Raw genomic sequence first — 19,252 nt, 5'->3', positions numbered from 1 at the left:
CTGTGAGATGATAAGTTTTGTTGTTTAAGCCACCCAGTGTGTGGTACTTTGTTACAGCAGCCTTAGCAAACTAGTATACTAGCCATTCCTCATCTTACACACAAGAAAACTGAAGCCCACAGAGGTACAGTGATTCACCTAAGATCCCATGGGCAGTTAATTCTGATGTAGGACCAGAACCTGGTGCTTCCTGTCCCTACCACAAAATTCACTGTATTACAAAGGGTTATTGGTAAAAAGGAGGTGGCTTCAGATACCAAGACTTTAGCCGCTGCTTCTAGTAGACATTTGTCATCCACAATTCCATAACACAACAAACACCAAGGCAGTGTCCAGATGGCCCAAATGGTGCTCCAGGTCTGGAGCCACACTCATGGGTCAAAATCAACCTCTGAATAAAGTAGGAAAGAGGCTCCAATTGCTCCTCTCCTATACCTCTAAATGTCTGAGACTTGCCAATAGACAAGCCTTTAGGCACATTCTTACCACTGACAGATTTAGGGACGGGTTAAAGTGTTCAATATTTAGCAAGGAAACCTGATATTCCTTGCTCCCCTTTTGCACCAATACCCATCCCAAATTTTGCTACCTGTCCATACAGCTGTGGGTGTATAACAAGGGCTCTGACCCTGTCTGACTCTCCCCCTCCCTCCTCTCCTCCTCTCCATTAGGCAACAACATAAATAACTTTTGTTCTGATTGCTCTTTTAATGCACAGGCTGGAGAAGAAATTATAATCTCTATGGAAGAGTAGCATGGTCAGTCAACCTGACATTGCTGTCATCCTAGAAGCTGGGCCTTTTGATTTATTTGTGAATAGCCCTCTGTTTTCCCTGTCACTGGAATTGACTTCTTCCATCGGGCTAGCCCAGCCAGCAGCATGGAGACACAGAATGAGATACCTGTGAAAACCTGGGTACACTAATGAAGTGCTTTCTGCTGCAGAATGGTAAGTCCTGTCACCTAGTGCATACGGGTGTGATGTCAGGGCAGCAGAACATTTTCACAAGGCCTAAGAGTTGAAAATGAAATGCACTGGAGAGCCATGCGTTACTTACAAGACCCGGAGGTTCTTGAGTCCAGCGAAGTCCATCTTGGTAATCCTGGTAATATTATTTCTGTCCAGGTCACTGCAATGGAGAGCAGATCTAGGTCAGATTTTTGCAGGTTACGTTTATGGTCTATTCAACCCAGACAGTCTTGAAGGAATGCTGCTTGTCAAGGAAAAGGTAATTCCAATGATTAATGTCATCCCCTGAGCATGCCCAACCAACTTAAGGATACTGTATGGAATAAGCCATCCATTATATATGTAGTAGAGCCCTGTTATATTTAGCTTCCTGGCTTCTGTTGTCCCTTCTTTGGGTAAGAACTTTTCTTTGGAAGTCCCCTCCCCCAACTCTCAGATCATGTCACATAAGTGAGGCTTGCCCCTCTTCCCAGCTCCAGGCTAGGCTTATAAGCATCTTCACTCCCTCTGACCACAGGAATTGTTTCAGGAATGCGTACATGACTCAAATTTCTAACAGCTCTCTCCCCACTAGGTTTCCAAGCTGTTCAGCGCTGCCAAAAGCCAACTTGCCACTATGAAGAGAGAGTTTTCCAGAGTCAAAAGATAAAGAGAGACTGATTCCTGGTGCTATCTTATGAGTATCTGGACCTACCCATGCTGAAGCCAAATACTTCTGTATTTCAAAATCACACGAGCCCGTCTATCCCATATCCCTATTATCTTTAAACAGTTTGAGTTGAATTTTCTACGACTTGAAAACAAAAGAATCTCAACTGACTTTGGTACCTACCTAGGTATTTATTTATTTTCCAGCTAGTTTGTAAAGTCCCTGAGGACAAAGATAATATCTCATTTAACTCCATACCCCAATGTAGAAAGTATGTGCCTGGCAGAGAGTGGAGGTAATTTTACTAATCTCATACATGAGGTAAAGACAGCTACATGGATTGCTCCTGCAAAAATGGTCCCAAAGAGAAGAATTTGCCATGGAAGAACTGAAAGCATCATGGTGATATTTGTGTTGGTGAAAAAGGGTACCATGGGTATTAGGACACCAGGGTTAGAGAAAACCAAAGTCAAAAATGAACCTATGAACAAGTTATATATATATATATATTCTATATATATATATATAGAATATATATATATATATATAGAATATATATATATATATATATATATATATATATATTCTATGTTTACTAAAATTATCTAAGAAGACTAGATGCAAAAATAAATAAACGAGTAAGACCAGGAATAATATGTTACAATTCTTAATAATAGATACTGAGTGATTAATTCCTATCTACTATGCCTTTTTGAGAAACTTTTCAGGTTTTGGCCACACTGTAGTTTCAACAAGGTATTTGTTTTGTTTTGTTTTGTTTTAAGATTTTTAAAAAAATATTTTATTTACTTTTGAAAGAGAAAGAGATGGAGACAGAGCGTGACTGGGGGAGGGGCAGAGACTGAGGGAGACATAGAATCCAAAGCAGGCTCCAGGCTCTGAGCTGTAAGCACAGAGCCCAATGTGGGGCTCAAACTCATGACCGTGAGATCATGAACTGAGCCAAAGTCAGACACCTGACTGACGGAACCACCCAGGCACCCCTCAACAAGGTATTTGTAAAATGACTTTGCTCCTTCCTGAACATTCAGGAACTAAGAGGCCATTTTCCCCATGACAGATCCCCACCCACACGCTCACTATTTCTTTGGTTTACCTATCCAGGTCCTAAAGTTGCCATCCATCAGTCATGCCTCAGAGGGACTTGGGAGCTCTACAGCTGCATAAAGGGAATGGAGACACAATCTTCAGATTCTCATACTTGGTATGAGGAGGGATTATTCTCCTGGTATTGAAAATAATATCAAAAATAAAAATCAAGTGAGTCCTTGGGTAACCTCACCTGGGAACCACCTCCCTTCCTCATCCAGTTTTCCACTAACAAAAATAGCAACCAAGTTGTTTCTTAGCCAGCCTGTGATGGAGTGAGGCAGTATATAGTCTTTTCAGATGTAGTGGAGTGCTGGTAAAAGGAAGAGCAAGAACTACACAGGAAAATGAAGAAAGTTGCTCGTGTGAGGTTTAGAAACGAGCACATAGACAGGAATCTCATGCTTATCCTCACTCTGAGTATTCTTCTCACCTCCGGTCTCAGTTGGGACTGATGTTTGGGGACACTGAAAATTGCAGATATGACAATGCATCTCAGGGTTTAATTACCAGGACACAGCATGATATCTTAGCAGCTTGTGCTGGTGGCTATCGCACCAATATTTTCAATTAATATTTATTATGTGAAGGGGCACATAGTGTGCTCTGCTGAAACATTGAGGATTTCAGGGGGGACGGGTCATAGGGTTGCCCCAGGCACATAGTCCATGTTTGGGAGGCGGAGCTTCAGAAGCAAGCAGCCCTGAGTTTGACTCCCTGCCCTGCCACCTAGTGAGTGACCTACCGGTAGTTCACTTCATCTCTGAGGCTCAGCTATTCCATCCACAGAATGAGGGTAATCACCTCAACCTCCAGAGCTTTTAGGAAGGTCAAATGAGATGATACGTATGCACTGCTTATCCCAGTGCTTATCTGGCACTTGTTAAAGACTCAATCGTGGCAGCTACTGCTACTGTAATTAGTTGAACTGCATCCCTCTTACCTGCACCCCCCCACTTCCACTCTGAAATTTCAGTGCACCAAGAGCTGCTGCCTACAGCACCTCAAACTCTGTGCCTACAGATGAATCCTGGGATCCCCAAGAGACTATCTTCCTACAGATGAAAGAGGGGTGCATTTTGTGACCAATAAGTGGTAGGATGGCACTACCAGCAGGCCCCTCACGCTGCCTCTCTCTCACATTTCTATGACACCTATTTCCATATCTTTCCCGGCCCCACCAACTGATGCACTGCCTGACTGCCAGGGAGGAGGTCAGGGAACACGTTCACGGGCTTTGAGGTGGCACAGGTCAGGGTTCAAATCTCTTCCCCATCCCCCCACTCCCAGCTGGGTGAGTTTCAGTATTTTACTTAACTTCGCTGAGCCTCCATGCTCTATGTCAGCCCCTCCTACTTGCAACCTTCGAATGGCAAGAAACACAAACTAGACTGCCAGCATGCTTGGCTGAACATAAGAATTCATTAAATGGACACTGAGAAGAGGCTGCAGTACCTCATGCGCCCATCGCTCCCCCAGCCCCCCCATCCCAGTCCAGGCTGCTCTGGAACTTTAGCCAGATTTCTTAGCCTTCAGCTTTGGCCTTTGAGGGAATTAGTATATCTTAGCCTACCTAGCACGAGTTCCAAACCAGCTGCAAGCCTGCTCATGAGATGGGAAGCCACTATGGTTCTAGATGAGGGGTAGGGACGTGGGGTGGCAGGAAAACATGTCTGCAAGTTGTTTCTTTGACAAACCTGCCATGGACATGTACAGTCTGTGTCCCTCTCCCTTGAACCTGAGTGGGCCTCATGACTGCGTAGACAAGCCTGGGGTAGGAATGATGTGGAATTTCTGAGGCTGGCTTAAAAGAGGTAAGAAGTGACTGCCTGGCTCTCTTTCAGAGCACTTGCATGAGAGTCCTCAGCTGTCACATTGGAAGACCAGAAGACCTAGAGTCGCCACTGGTTAAGGCCACGTAAGAAGACCAGAAAGAGAATACAGAGAGAGACAGAGAGGTGCTGAAGGAGCCCTGGTGGTTCCACCCTGGCTGTTTGATTCTTTCCAGCCTGGAGGTCAGGCACGTAAGTGCAAACACCTTTGAGATTTTAGCTCCAGCCACCATCTGGGTAGGACTTATGAGAAATCCTGAGCCAGATCACCTAGCTGAAGTACTCTTGAATTCCTGCCCACAGACACTATGAGGAAGAATACTAAAGTGAGTCCTGTGTCTTAAGCCATTAAGTTCTGAAATGAGTCATTTGGCACAATACAGATATGGAAGAGAAAGGAAGAGAAAGACATTTTCTGAATATTTAATTTACCATTAACAATGGAATGCCCTTCAGATAACTCTCAAAGGCATGTCCTTTCTGCCCCTGACTGCCACTCTTGAGATCCTCAGTCCTGTCATATGGTCAAGGATGGATCACAAGGGGCCAAAGATACCCTGTCATCCTAGGAATGAAGTGAGAATTGGCCCTCCTCTCTGGTTCTCAGGAGTAAAGACTGTGTAATTAAGGTTGTCCATCCCACCAAGTGGGCCTTAGGACACCATGAGAATCACCCTGGTGTATTATTAGTAATCGCAATAGTGGGTACCATTCATTGAACAGAGCCTGGCAAGCTGTCCACCGAACCATTTTCCCTGTCTGGGACACACAGATAGTGTACATTTGTCAGCTTCTCTGGCAGGTAGGTGCAACCATGTGACTGAGTTCTCACTATTACGTGGGCAGAGGCAATATGTGCTGCCTTCAGGCCTGACCCATAACACTTCTTGCTCAGTCCTCCATGCTCTTTCTCTTCCTTCATCTTGGGCTAAATTCAGTAAATCCAGTGGAGGACTCCAAGACTGGCAGACAGAAAGAACCTGAGTCCCTGAATGACTTCACAGAATAGAGACCCTCCCTCCCCTGTCTCTCCATTTACCCACATAAAACTCATTCAATAAATAATAATTCACATTCATAATACACATTCAATAAATAATTCTTAAGCCTCTGAAATTTGGGGCCTATTTGTTATAGCAGTCTACATGGACAAATGCAGTATCTTTGAGTCAGGAACTTTCCATCTTTTTTTTTCCTTTTTCTTTGCAACAGTTTCTGAAACATAAGTGTTATGATCTTCCTTCAAGATAAAAATACTGAAGATAGGAATTAACAAAAGCTGATGTTTTGGGGCCCAAACTATGCACCAGACACTGTGCTAAAAACTGTATGTTCATTCTCTCTTATCCCAGACAGCAATCATATGTGGTAGGTACTATTATTACCCCATTTTTCACATGAGGAAGCTGAAGCATCCTCTCTTCCATCACCAGTCTAGCTTAGATTTTACCAACAAAGCAACTTGCCATGAGGTCACACAACCAGTAAGGGGCAAAGGCTAGGATGTGAATTTGGGCTCTCTGAATGCAGAAGACAAGTGTTTTTTGTGTTTTTGTTTTGTTTTGTTTTGTTTAAATCACATCATGCTGTCCATCTACATCTAGAGTCTAAGCATTTTCTACTGCATCAGGTGAACTTCTGGCAGGAAGAAAAATGAATGAATGAATAAATGAATAAATAAATAGAACAGAGCAGTACAGAGTAGAATTTCCCATCCCATCTTGAAGAAAGCAAAGGGCATTCCTGGTGGTTTGGCTGCTTCCCTCTCCAGCCAACAGGGCCCATTTCCTCTTCTGTCTTCCAGTGAGGTCTGGGCCAGTGGGAGTGCTGAGCCCCTCTGCAAACTCCAGGGGGGAGTGCTATCTTGCTGTTTTGGCCCATGTCTGGTTTCTGCCATGATGCTCATCATCTACCACATTGCCTCCATAAACAGGCATCACCATGGTAATCTCCAGCATTATTTTCCCCCATCCCAATCAGTGAATCATAAACCAATGCTATGAGTCGCAGCTTTGTGGTATTTTCACATCTGCTTGACACCTTGGGTGGGGTAGGGAGGGCAAGGAATTCAGAACAACACTGGAAAAAATGAAACAAAAATGTTCTAGGGCAGACTACTGTCCCTAACTTGGCATATGTATATTCACATCCTTCTTTTGATTCATTCTGCGGCATTCCAGCAAAACATTCTTTTTGCCATGGCACATCTGGGAAGAGGAAGCAGTAAAAACAACCTCCAGTAAAATAGCATAGTGTGGAGAAAAGGGCTTCAACACCAAACCCAGAAGATGTAGATTTGAGTCCCCTCTTCCTTCTCAGCTGTGTGACTTTGGGAACATCACTTAAATCTGTTGAACCCCAGTTGTTGGTATTGTTGTTGAGACTTTTATAAAATATGACCAAGAACACCAGCTCTATAGGACTATCAGAAGGCTCAAGAGATAAACTGTGTGAGGAAACACTTTCTAAACAGCATTTGGGGTGGTTAATTTTTCACTCACAGATAACAACTTGTTGAAAGAGGATGCAGAGGTAGAAGTTAGGACTGGTGTCAAAAAAAGATGTTTCTGTGTGATGGTACAATGTACAGAGTTAGAGAACATACCATCAGTTCAGATAAGACCATCTGCCCCTGCACAGCAAGTATCTACAGAGTGCTGCTTTCTGGGTTTCAGGAAAGAAGATCTCAGTATAAGGTGAACTTGGAAGGGTTACCTCACAATGAATTAATTCCCTCTTACAGGAGTATATAAGCAGAGATTAGTAGTTAACTCATGCCAGACATGATGTACTTGTGATGGGTAGGAAACTGGACAACATAACGTATAAAGTCTTAATAATTTTGAGATCTATAACTCTTGTGTTTTGGGGGCCCAGAACCAAGTGGCCTTAAAAAATATGGCTTAGACCTTGCCCTCAGCTTGGAGTCTAGTTGAGGAGATGAACTGAGACTTGCAAGCTACTTAGAGAACAATGTAAGAGTATGCAAAATTTAGATGTTAAGAGATGTGGTTTAGATTCCATGGAGAGTGAACAATCAAAGATTTGAGACTGCTGTGAGAACAGGAGCTCAGAAGACCTGGAGCAGATGGGAAGCAAGTGCATTGTGATGGGGTGGTGACAGCAAGGGCCATGATAGGAATCACAGAGAAGTGGAGGGTCTGAGGACAAGGAAAACAAGCTTCTGAACAAGCCTTCAGACAGTGTGATGCATTCACATTCCAGATCCCAAAGCCAAATCTGGGGATTAGGAAAGTGGTAAGAGGGGGCAGAATTAAGATGTCCTGTGGTCCAGCCTGACCCCTTGTTTACCACTAGCAAAGAACAGGTTCCAACCAAACCAGAATAACTTAGTGGAGGGGCTCTGACCTCAGTTTCAATTATTCACTCTCTACCCTGGGAAAGTAACCTGATTGGCCCACATTACAGGGCTGGCTCTTGTGTCTTATTTCGCTTTGAGTTGAGCAGCAGATGGAGGAAGGGAACAGAGTGAGGACAGTGTATTTATTCTCCTGCTTCCCTCCCTGAGAGGTCATCCAGGTTAGCTACTGTCTCCACCAAAGGTCACGGTTCCTCTTCATGACTGACCTCTTCCTGGTTCCAGAACATTTTGCCTCCTCTCATCTCTTCTGGCTCAGGGGCGGTAACAGCTCTACTGCTTCTAGTCCTGGTTCCCTGAGCCACACCCAGTTTCTGAAATAGTCCCTTTATAAATCAACCTTTCTGGAATAATTCTAATTTGAGTTTTTCTACCGGTTTTCTTTTTCTGACTGATATGATACATCATTCATTCATTCATTCAATAAACTGTCTTAAGCCTTAAGTTTCAGCTACTATACTAAATGTTGAGATGCAAGTGTAAACCAGACTGGTATGGTCTCTGACCTTAAGCAACTCAGAGTTTAGTAGGAAAAATAGAAAGGATCAATTACCACAGGCTGTGCTAAATAGTCTACACTAAGTGTTGATTAACTCTGTCTGTAAAGGGCCAGATAGTAAATAATTTAGGTTTTTCCAGCCATGTTTATTATCACAACTATTCAACTCAGTTGTGTAGCATGAAAGCAGCCATAGACAATACACAAACTAATGGGCATGGCTGTGCTCCAGTAAAACTTTATTTACAAAACAGGCTGAAGGCCAGGTTTGGTCTGGAAGCTACAGTTTACAGACTCCTGTTCTATACTGTGCCAGAGGTATAAACAAAAGCTTATGGGAGAGTATAGAAAAATCATGTTTTAAGGGTCAGGAAGAGCTTCCAGGAAAAGGTAATGTTTTAATCGAGACTTCAAGGCTGAGTTGGCCATGGCCAGGTTGGCTGGCATAGGACTATGTGAGAGGGAGGAAAAGGATTCTAGGTAAAAGAAAGAGCACGTATAAAAGCCTAGAGGCATTACCTGAGGATAACTGCAAGCAGATTTGTTGGGCTGTTAAAGCATGTTACAGGAGAAAGCAGGACATTCCTTCTCTCCATCTTTCCTTCTTTCTTCCCTCCATTTGTTCCTTCCTTCCTTCCTCCCTCCCTTGATCCCTCTTTCTGTCCTTCCCTTTATCCTTCTTTTATTCCTACAATAGGCCTTTATTACACACCTACTTTGGACCTGGTACTGTACTTATGACTAGGGATAGTGTGTTGAACAACAACAAAAATAGTTCCTTTCTGGGAACTTTATTCTCTTAGTAATCATGGCAGATAGACTATAGGGTGGGTTACATGATCCCTGTCTCCTAGTACTAGCACCCTTATGTAATCCCTTCTCCTTGAGCAAAGCAGGACCTACTTATTTGCTTCTCACCAATATAACACGGCAAAGTGACAGATGTCACTTCTGTGATTATATTACATACAAGTATAATGCCCATCTTGCTAGGGGACCTTTACTCTTATTACCTGTGATCAGCAAGTGGCCATATTAGGGAGGCCCATATGACAAGGAACTAAGGGAAGCCCCCCCCCCAAAAAAGAACCAAGGAGGAACTGAGGACAACCACCAAGAGTCTGAAGTCTTCAATCTAACAGACTGCAATTCTGCTAACAACATAAAGAGCTTAGAAGTGGTTCCATCCCAGTTCAGCCTTCAGATGAGACCACATTCCCCAACTAACAGCTTTGTGAGATCTTGAAGCAGAAGCCTCTGGTGAACTGTAAGGTGATAAACAGGAGTTGTTTCAAGCCACCAAGTTTGTGGTAAGACTGTTACACAGCAACAGAAAACTAACACAGGGGGCCACAGGCAACCACGAATAAACCACAGAACTACAGATTACAAAAAAAGAAAAAATAAATATCCGAAAATCATTTCAGGGTGAGGCTAAGAGAATGAAAGTAAGCATGAGAGGAAGTGGAGGCTCTAGCAAGGGTGGTGGGAGGGGCCTCTCTTTGGTAGAGACATTTGGTCTGAGACCTGAAGGGAAAGGAGGAGCCAGGCGAAGGGAGAGGCTGAAGGGAGATATTTCCAAATACAGGAACAGAATCACAACAGCCCTGAGTACAGCAAGCATTTGGAAGGCCTAAGCAACAGAAAGGTCAGGTGACTGGAGCACAATGGGAGTGACTGGAGCAGATACCAAATGGGGTCACAGATGCAGGGGGCACCCAGGCTGTGGAGCATCCATGGGGCAGCCTGCATGCTTTCAGCACTCAGAACCACAGAAGAGGTCAAGCAGGGAAGCAACTGGTTTAACAGCCCTCAGCTCTTTCCCCTGACATTAAACCTGCCCCCACAACCAGATTTGTGTCCCCAAGATGCCAACGTCTCTCACAGTTCAGCAGCACTGCAGCCAGGTGGGCATCATGGCTATCCTCAGCCTGTCACATTTATTTCTTTCTTCTTTCAGTCCACAAACCTTTACTGAGCATCTTACAGATCTGGGACTCTGTGAGGCACTCTATCAACACATACGTCCCCGCTATCTGCTGGCCTCGAAAGCCCTCAACATCCTTTCTCCCTCCAAATCCTACCACTATGTCTACTCAAAAGATATGTTGAAGTCCTAACTGCCAATACCTATAAATGTGACCTTATCTGGAAATAGGGTCTTTGCAGATGGAATTAGTTTCAGATGAAGCCATTAGGGTGCCCCCAATCCAATATGCCTAGAGTCTTCACAAGACAACAGGACAAACACAGGGAGGACAGGAACAAACACCAGAGACAGGAGCTGGAGTGAGGCAGACGCAGGTCAGTGGATGCCAAGGACCACCAAGGACCAGAAGCTAGAAGAGGCAAGGAAAGATCCCCCCGCTATACACTTCAGAGTGAGCACGGCCATACCGATTCCTTGATTTTGGACTCTTAGCCCCCAGAAGTGTGACAGAATGTGTTTCTGTTGATTTAAGCCACTCAGTTTGTGGTACTTTGGTTTGGCCACCTCGGGAAACATATGGCTTCTCTTCAGGCTTTGCAAGGCCCCCCCAAGCCTCTTCTCTGCAGCTTTCCCAGCCTCTCCATCCCACACTGATCTCTCCCTTCTCTGAACTTCTGAACTTCTGCATCATTTAGCCTCTGCACAATCCATTTTGGCCTTTCATCACATTTCCTTCCACCTCGTGTGTGCTGCCTGTTTCCTGTGTGTTTGTCTCGTCTCCCAAAGGACTGTGATGCTCTGTGGGAGCCAAAACCACATATCACACTCCCCTCACTTCCTCCCAGACACCTTGGATGAAGTGAGGTCCCTTGGAGACACTCAGAGAAATGTACACTAGTGTTCTCTGGATGCTGGGGTGAAGAGTTTTGTTGTTTTTTTTCTTAAATATTTTACATTTTGCTTCTTATGACTGCCAATGTTTTCTGCAATAAATATGTATTACTCACGCACCCTTCCCTCTCTCCCCCGCAAAATGTTGGAAAAAGTGGCCTGGCTGAAATAGGACTTTTCTCATGGCTAAAGTGACCAGCAGAGCTAAAGCCATCTAAGACCTGGAAATCTGGCCAAAGGAAGATGTACTTTGATAAGCCCAAGGGCAGTTCTTAGAATCTGCTCAGATGGCCCTATGCTTATAGCTGTCTTTCCTTCTTTGCTTTCTCTCCCCAGCCATCCATTCATCTTTCATGATAGAGGAGAGGAAACAGTATGTGTTCAAGAACCATCAAATCACCACCCCACTAGGTCATACGTGGCCACATTTCACTGTGGATCACCCTCACAGAGCTTCCCCTTCATGCTACCCGCCCCCTCAACCTGTACAACAGAGACATTACTGAATTATTTTCTGACTTTTTCACTTCATCCTCATCAGTTACATAACTACATACAAGTTTAAAAACACATACACGCATTCGGGAGAGAAATGACTGAATTTGATTTAAAAAACTGGCTTCACACTACCTCAGTTGTTTGGGAACTAAGCCTCCCTGGGCTGAATTTCTGACTTGGCAACACTCTCGCATATATAATTTTACACCTGCAGAAGTTTGCAGCCAGTGCTATACAGACAGCTACCTGCAGGGAGGAGAGGAGCCAGACAGAGGGGCAACCTGGATGGTTGGATGTGGGGGTGGTGAGGGCCCTACAAGGAGGACGGGCAAGCATGGGTCTCTGCTCTTCCTCTCCCTGCAGCAGGAGGGCTCCCTGCTGGCCCCTGTCTTGCTCTGTTCAGCTTCATGCTCCAGCAGGAAAGGGCATACAGGGGGCATATCTAGCTCTTTGCTGCAGGCAGTGGAGTAGAACTTGTAAACTGGTAGCCCATGGGCCAATTCTGGCCTGCAGACATGTTTAGTCTGGCCCTTGATATACTTTTAACATTTATTAATTAATTGCCAATTTGGAAGCATTTCACATACAAATCTGGAATTCTAGATTGTCTCTAAAAAATCAGGTGATCTGACCCACTGGGCTCTCATGGCCACCGGAAACTGTAGCTAAGAGGCAAGTGCCCATTTTGGATAAGGTATGGACTCTCATTCATCTGCTTCCTCACTTATGCCACCTGCTTGGCCCTTACAGGCACTGCAGTTTGAGATCCTTCTCCCTGCTCCAGAACATAATGCTTAAGGAAGCAGGCACTAGAATCAGACAGCCTGGGCTCAAATTTTGCCAGACAGTGGTAATGATTTTAGGCAAACTCATCCCTAAGTTTCTGTTTTCTCGTCTGTAAAATGGGTATAATAACAGTACCTATTTCCTAGGGTGTTGTGAGGATTAAATGAGATGAGAAAGTGATTTAGCACAGGACCAGTCATCTAGTAAATACCCAATATGTAAACATTGTCATTAATTTGTTGATTATTATTCATACAAAACATGAGCACAGGAAAATGGAGAATAGGTTAGTGAGACCTCAGTGCTGAACTAAACTCAAAGGCGCACATACTCCAATCCACAACTCTCTTCCCAGATCTTCCTAGTCCACTCAAGCACACCCTTCAATAAAACATCCAGAGGGATTATCTCTCCCTTCATGACACACCCCAGGGCATCCCAGTCCTGACTCTCAGAAACAAACAAACAAAAAAAGAATAAATCCTTCTCCAATTCTTCCTACAATGACATATGACAATTTCTTTCTTTCTGAGCAGTAACCTCCAGGTAATGACTACATGTCCAGAAATCTCAAACCTTCCAAATTCTTCCCAGAAGGCCCATTCTTAAAACCCCTCTCTACCCTATAGAGGAGGGCATCTGAAAAAAATGAAAGGCTCCACAAATCGCTGGAAATTATGAAACAGAAATCTCAGAAGAGATTGGGATCAGCCTTTGAAAATGTGGCAAGAAATGTAAGGCACATGATATGGCAGGAACAATGCTATGTGTTCACCAAACGATTCTATTTTCCTCCTAGGTAAACAGCAAGATTAAATTTCTGGGCACCCCTTATATCTAGGTGGGACCACGTGACTGATTTCTGTTTGAAGAAATGTGGATGAAAGTGATACAAGCCATTTGTAGGCAAGGCTATAAAACATCCTTCACATTATACTCTCTTCCCTTCTCTTGTCTTCTTTGACATGTGTAGGCCATGTCTCAAAAATGATAGTGTCCTGTGATGGAAAGAACCTGGGTTCCTGAGTGACAAGATGGTCACAGCCCACTACCAAGACCAACTACACTAGACTCTGATATAAGAAAGTAATACACTATTATTGTGTTTTGCCACTGCTAATCTGGATTTGTTTCTGCAGCATAGTCTTCTCCGTACTAACTGATACACATGGGAGTTTGGCAGAGCGGGAAAGAAAGGCCTAAGAAGCTAAGTATCCATGATTTTTCTCTGTGCTCTGTTTCTAACCCACAGCATGATTTTGGAAAAGCTACCTGCCCCCAACCTTTGAAAGGAGGAAAATAAACTGGTTGATCCCCAGGGTCAGAATCTCACTGACCCTGAATTCTCACCCATGAAAATTCTCACAGGCTTTGGACTCCATTAACACACATTACCTTAAATTATGTTTTTAAGAAGGCCACCTAAGTTCTAGTCAACAGAGGTAGGAAAGCTGCAGCCAGCCCACATTAGAGTCTAAATAAATATTTGTGGAGTAATTATTATGCAAGAGCCAATGTGTGCTGGGTGTTGACCATGTGCTAAGCACTATTCTAAGTACTTCACATTCAGTGCCTCTTGTAATCCTTACAACCAGCCTGCAAGGCTGGTGCTATTATTAGTTCCATTTTATGAATGAACAAATGGAGGCACAGGGAGATTATGACCCTTATCTATGATCACAAGCTGGTAAGTACACCAAGGGCATTTATATTCAGACAGTTAGAGGTCAGTGCCTGAGAACTTAGCAATCAATCAACTTGCAAAAAATAGAGTCCTGAGGGGTGAAAGGCAAAATGAAATGGTCTGATCAGAGAGTTTCCTTAACATACCCACAATTTTAACTAAACCAGTAAACTCCAACTTTTTGGGAGTTGGGGCTGTATCTTACTTATGTTTGAATCCCCAGGGTCCTGCACAATGTCTGACATATAAAAAGCACAAATAAACATTTGTTGAATGGCTGAGTGATCTGAACCTAGCTCTTTATCGACAATTTTAACTGAGTTACATTTGTCTTTCATTGACAATGACTTGAGATCCAAATTCAGTATCAGTATTTCATTTGTACCAGTAAATCTGATCACCAGTTAGAACTAGAGTGATCATATAATTTCTCATCCAAACTTGAATGCTTTTGTGAATCAAAAGAGATGCCATTAATGATTATTTCAGGCAAAGAGGCAGAAATTAGGACTGTTCTAAGCAATTCAGCACAAGTGGTCATCCTAGCTACAGTCACAAAAACCCACAACAGAGGTGAGTGACAAAGGAAGTACTCCCAAGGGGCCTGACTGTTCACAATGTCCTTGTTCTTAAGGAATGTCCCTTCTTGTCCACTTGGGCGGCAAACACTTCAAAGCTTATACCATTTGTAGGACATGTCATGGTTAAGTGTCATTCTCCAAATGATGCACATTTCCAAACCCAACAGCCATAGAGCACACACACTATTAACTTTTAATATAGGTGCAGTAATCACTTTAAGAAAACAGGAAGGAGCAGCCCCAGGAATGCAATGATTGCTACAGGAATATAAACATGGATTGCATTGGAACAGACTACATACTTTGTATAAACACTAATAAAGTGAGTTCAGGCTGAGCTGTGACTTTAAAGGAAATTCTTCCCCATAAACATGTCCTGCCATGCCCTAATAACTCTTTAATTTGATGCACATTTGGGAAGGATGATGCGAAGTAATCACAGAATAATGTTAAGGTCTGTTGCGAAGGAGGAGGGGGTGGAATGTGATGCAACTTGGAGCTAACACCATCTACCAGAGAGTTGGCTCCATTGCTCATTTCACACATGGAGGGAATTTGCCGAGTGACATGCAGGAAATCAGAGACAGGTCTTTGCAGGTTCAGCACAAGAAGATTCTGGGTGTCATCTGATGGTTCCATTAGAGGACTCTTGGCCAGTCCACTTCTGGCCTGCTTTCTCTTGCTGGAGACAGCAAAAGTGGCTTCTACTTGTATGTGGACTCTCTACTTCCTAGAACAAGGCTCTTCAAATCTCAACTAGACTATAAGCTCCTTGAGAGCAGAGAATACTTCTCACCTATCTGGAATCACCCATCAGGCTGACATGGCCCCGTACCCCTGCAAGAAAGCAGAATGGCACAGAGCTGAAGCTGTACCATCAGGGATCACGACACAGTATAACTGTGTGGTTGGGGCAAGCCGCTCTGCTCATGTGAGGATGGGGTTAATAGTACCTACTGAACCTTAGCAGGCTTTAAAGATGATAAAATATTCAAGATAAAGGGCCTGATAAATTAAAAGAGTTGTACAAATGTTGGAAATTATAACTGCTGGAAAGCATAATAATAATAATAATAATAATAATAATAATAAACAGTAATAATAATAATAGTTTGGCATGTGTTGATTTATCACTATGTGTCAGGTACTGTTCATCTCCTTTGAGTTCCCACAGAAATTCTAAGAGGTGGGTACTATTATTGGCCCTGTTTTACAGAAAACTGAGCTCCCTAGAGGTTACGCAACATCCCCCAGTTCGCACATCTAAGTATTATCCACAAAGTAATGATTTTGGAGGGCAGGCTAGATTGTCAGGGCTCCCTGCTCTCTGCTCTCCTACATCACAAGGAATTGAAGGAATTGAAAGAATTATATCGTCTACTTTACCATGAACAACCAGAGGGCAAGGGTTGTGTGGGAGTCTCCTGTACATCTCCAGGATCCAGCAAAGAATGGGAAAATTAAGGCTTTTGGATCAAATGACTAGCTCCTCCCTCACCCAGCCACTCTTACTTGTGTACCAACTCTTGGCATCCATAACCAAAAGCATCATTGTGCTTCTCTGCTCTCAGCAAGACAAGAGGCCTCAGCCTTGTGCCCTGGCTGCCTTGAAATGTAGCCCAAAGAGCTCATCTATCTAGGCAGGTTCCCCACACCACCCACTGCCCCTCCCCCCCCCCCCCCCCCCCCCGCCGCCACATACCCCACATACACACCAGGCTCATCTCAAGTACCATGCCTTTGCTCAGGCAAGTCTCCCATTTGTAATGCCTTCTCCCATGGACCAAAATGAATGTAGCTAACAGGAAGCTTGGCTGAGGAATAAGGACCTTCTTTAATAGCGTGCTAAAGAAGAAGAGCTAAAAAGGAAGAGGATACCTTTATAGTACACCAGCGGGGCAGCGATGGACCCACCAACCCGTCAGGTGGGAGCCACTTTCCTGCATCTGGCACCAATAAAATGCCTAGGGACAAGAGCTAGGTTGGGAGAGAGAAGGGCTCATCTGATTCTCCAACCAGTCCTGCATGTCCGGACCCAAAGAGGCAAATATCCCTTTCATCATTCATGAAACCATATCTTGCTTATTATGACAATTTTTAAAACTTCTCTGATGATTCCTTTGAGAATCCAATTTGTTTCCTTTGTAAAGAGGAAACAATTCTCTTCTCAGTTTGGGAGGTGGGGGACATTCCATTTATCTTCAGGGGAAAATCTGTTTCCTATTACGAATCACATTCTGTAGGTCTATTTGCGAAGAATAAATCTCTACACTTCATGCAGAAAAAAAAATTCTCTTTTCGCTGTTCTACAAAAATCCCTGAAGGGAGGCTCCTGCCGTCTTCTAGCAATTGTGACAAAGACTGGATTTCCATCCCTTGCTTTGAGTAAAGGGAACTTTTTACTCATTTTCCGAAAATCAGTATCCCAGAATCATCTAGTATACCTCAGAGAGCCTACTATGCAGTAATTCGTTCAATCAGCATTTATGGGTGGAAACTGAGGGTCAGGATCAAGAGAGATCCTGGGAAGCCATGGATTAAAATAAATACATAACCTTCCAAATCCCTGTACTCTGGGATGGAGGTCAGCAAGCTATGGCCCACAGGCCAAATCAAGCCCACTGCCTGTTTTTGTATAGCCCATGAACTAAGAATGGCTTCTATATTTTTAAATGGTTGAAAAATCAAAAGAAGAATAATATTTCACGACACATAAAAATATATGAAATTCAAATTTCAGTACCCATAAATACAGTTTTTCTGGAACACAGCCACACTCATCTGTTTATAGACTGTCTGTGGCTGCTTTCGTGCTACACGGGCAGAGCTGAGTAGCTGCTATTGAGACTGGTACCAAGGGCCTAAATATGTACTTGACAGAGAATTTTTGCTGACCCCTGATCTAGGAGCTTACAAAGTCTGGTAGGTTTGGAAACAAGGAAATATCAGTGTTATAACTGAATGTGTCTCCCCCAAATTCTTCTGTTAAAGTCCTAATCCCCAGTGTGAGGATGTTCGGAGGGGGTGCCTTGGAAGGTAATTATGTGTAGATGAGGTCGTGAGAGTAGAGCCCCATGAGGAGATGAGTGCCCTTATAAGAAGAGGAAGAGACATCAGACCACTCTCTTCCACATGTGAGGAAGAGAGAAGGCAGCCATACCCAAGCCAGGAAGACAGCTTTCACCAGAACTCAATCGTGTTTGTACCCCGATTTCAGATTTTCAGCCTCCACAACTATGGGAAATAAAAGTCTGTTGTTTAAGCCATCCTGTCTATGGCATTTTGTTATAGCATCCTGAGCTAAGACAGGCAGCATTCACAATAACCAGAAGAATAAAAACCACAATATTAACATGGAGGGTGATGCATAATGCTTAAGTATGGGCACCAGGGTTGGACTGAAGCTTATTCTGCACCGTGGCTGACTCAGCATCATGATGCAGGGAGTTATTTAAATTCTCTGTGCCTCCATTTCTCTATCTGTAAAATGGAGACAATCGCAATGTCTTCTTCATGGGTTGAGAATTAATCTACTGTATGCATATCAAGAGGACAGGACAATGCCCAGCCCATAAATGCTCAACATCCCTTTACTCTTATTATCACCACTCCTGCTGCTTGCACAACTTCAGGAGATGCTGTTCGAGAGAATACAGTGAGACTGGCACCCCTGAAGGACATAATGTGCATAGTTACCCAGGAGTTCAGCAATATGGTGGCTCTGATTACAGCTAATATTACAATGATGCCTGCACAGAGTTTTGAGGAAAGAGGGGAGCAGACACACCATTCCAAATGGAGTGGGTGGTTGCCATGTATTTTTATTGCCATGTCATTCACTTTTCCATTATGAAAAGAGACTCAAGAAGACAGTATTAAATGAACTGTGGGGGACTCCAGCCCAGACCCCCAACTTCTATGCCTGTCTTTCGCTCTGCCCACAGTCTCTGCCCAGTCATTCCGGGGTGGGTCTCCAATGCCCACTCCTACGATTACACCTTGCTCCTGGTCCCCCAAACTCTCAGGCTGTGGGCTATTTTAAGCCCAAATTAAAGACTCCTCTTTCCTGAATGGTTGCAATTTCAGTCTGTGGTTTGTTCACTCTGACGTGGCTTGGGGCCATGGTGTTGGTGTGTGGGGCACTGCAAAGGGGTAAACTGTTTTAGGAAGGAGGCAAGGGGCTTTGCAGAAACCATTTCACTGCAGCACACTCACTGTGGAAAATACAAGCACATGGATGAACAAATAAAAAGAGAACAACAGTGGGAGAGTCCCATATATCTGGAGAACAATGCTAAAAATAGCACCATGTCAGAAGCGAGCAAGCACTAGAAGCTATGTAGTGCTTCAAACCCCAGAGAAAGGGACTTGCCATTCAAATTCCATAAGCACAAGTGACTTGTTTCTTCACAAGCCTCTTGCTGGAAGGACCTTTGAGGCTCT

General features: G+C 43.8%; 1 protein-coding gene across 1 annotated transcript in view; it reads right to left on the bottom strand.

Annotated features, from left to right (window-relative positions):
• Positions 1 to 19,252, bottom strand: part of SLIT3 (slit guidance ligand 3) — a 598,696-nt gene that overhangs the window by 551,688 nt on the left and 27,756 nt on the right. Inside the window, exon 2 of the mRNA XM_023259788.2 lies at positions 1,059 to 1,130. Coding sequence (XP_023115556.2) covers positions 1,059 to 1,130 — 72 coding nt within the window. The remainder of the gene's footprint in view (positions 1 to 1,058; positions 1,131 to 19,252) is intronic.

This window comes from Felis catus, chromosome A1 (genome assembly GCF_018350175.1).
Source record: "Felis catus isolate Fca126 chromosome A1, F.catus_Fca126_mat1.0, whole genome shotgun sequence".
Lineage (NCBI taxonomy): Eukaryota > Metazoa > Chordata > Mammalia > Carnivora > Felidae > Felis > Felis catus.
This window is presented reverse-complemented; position numbering and strand designations above follow the sequence as displayed.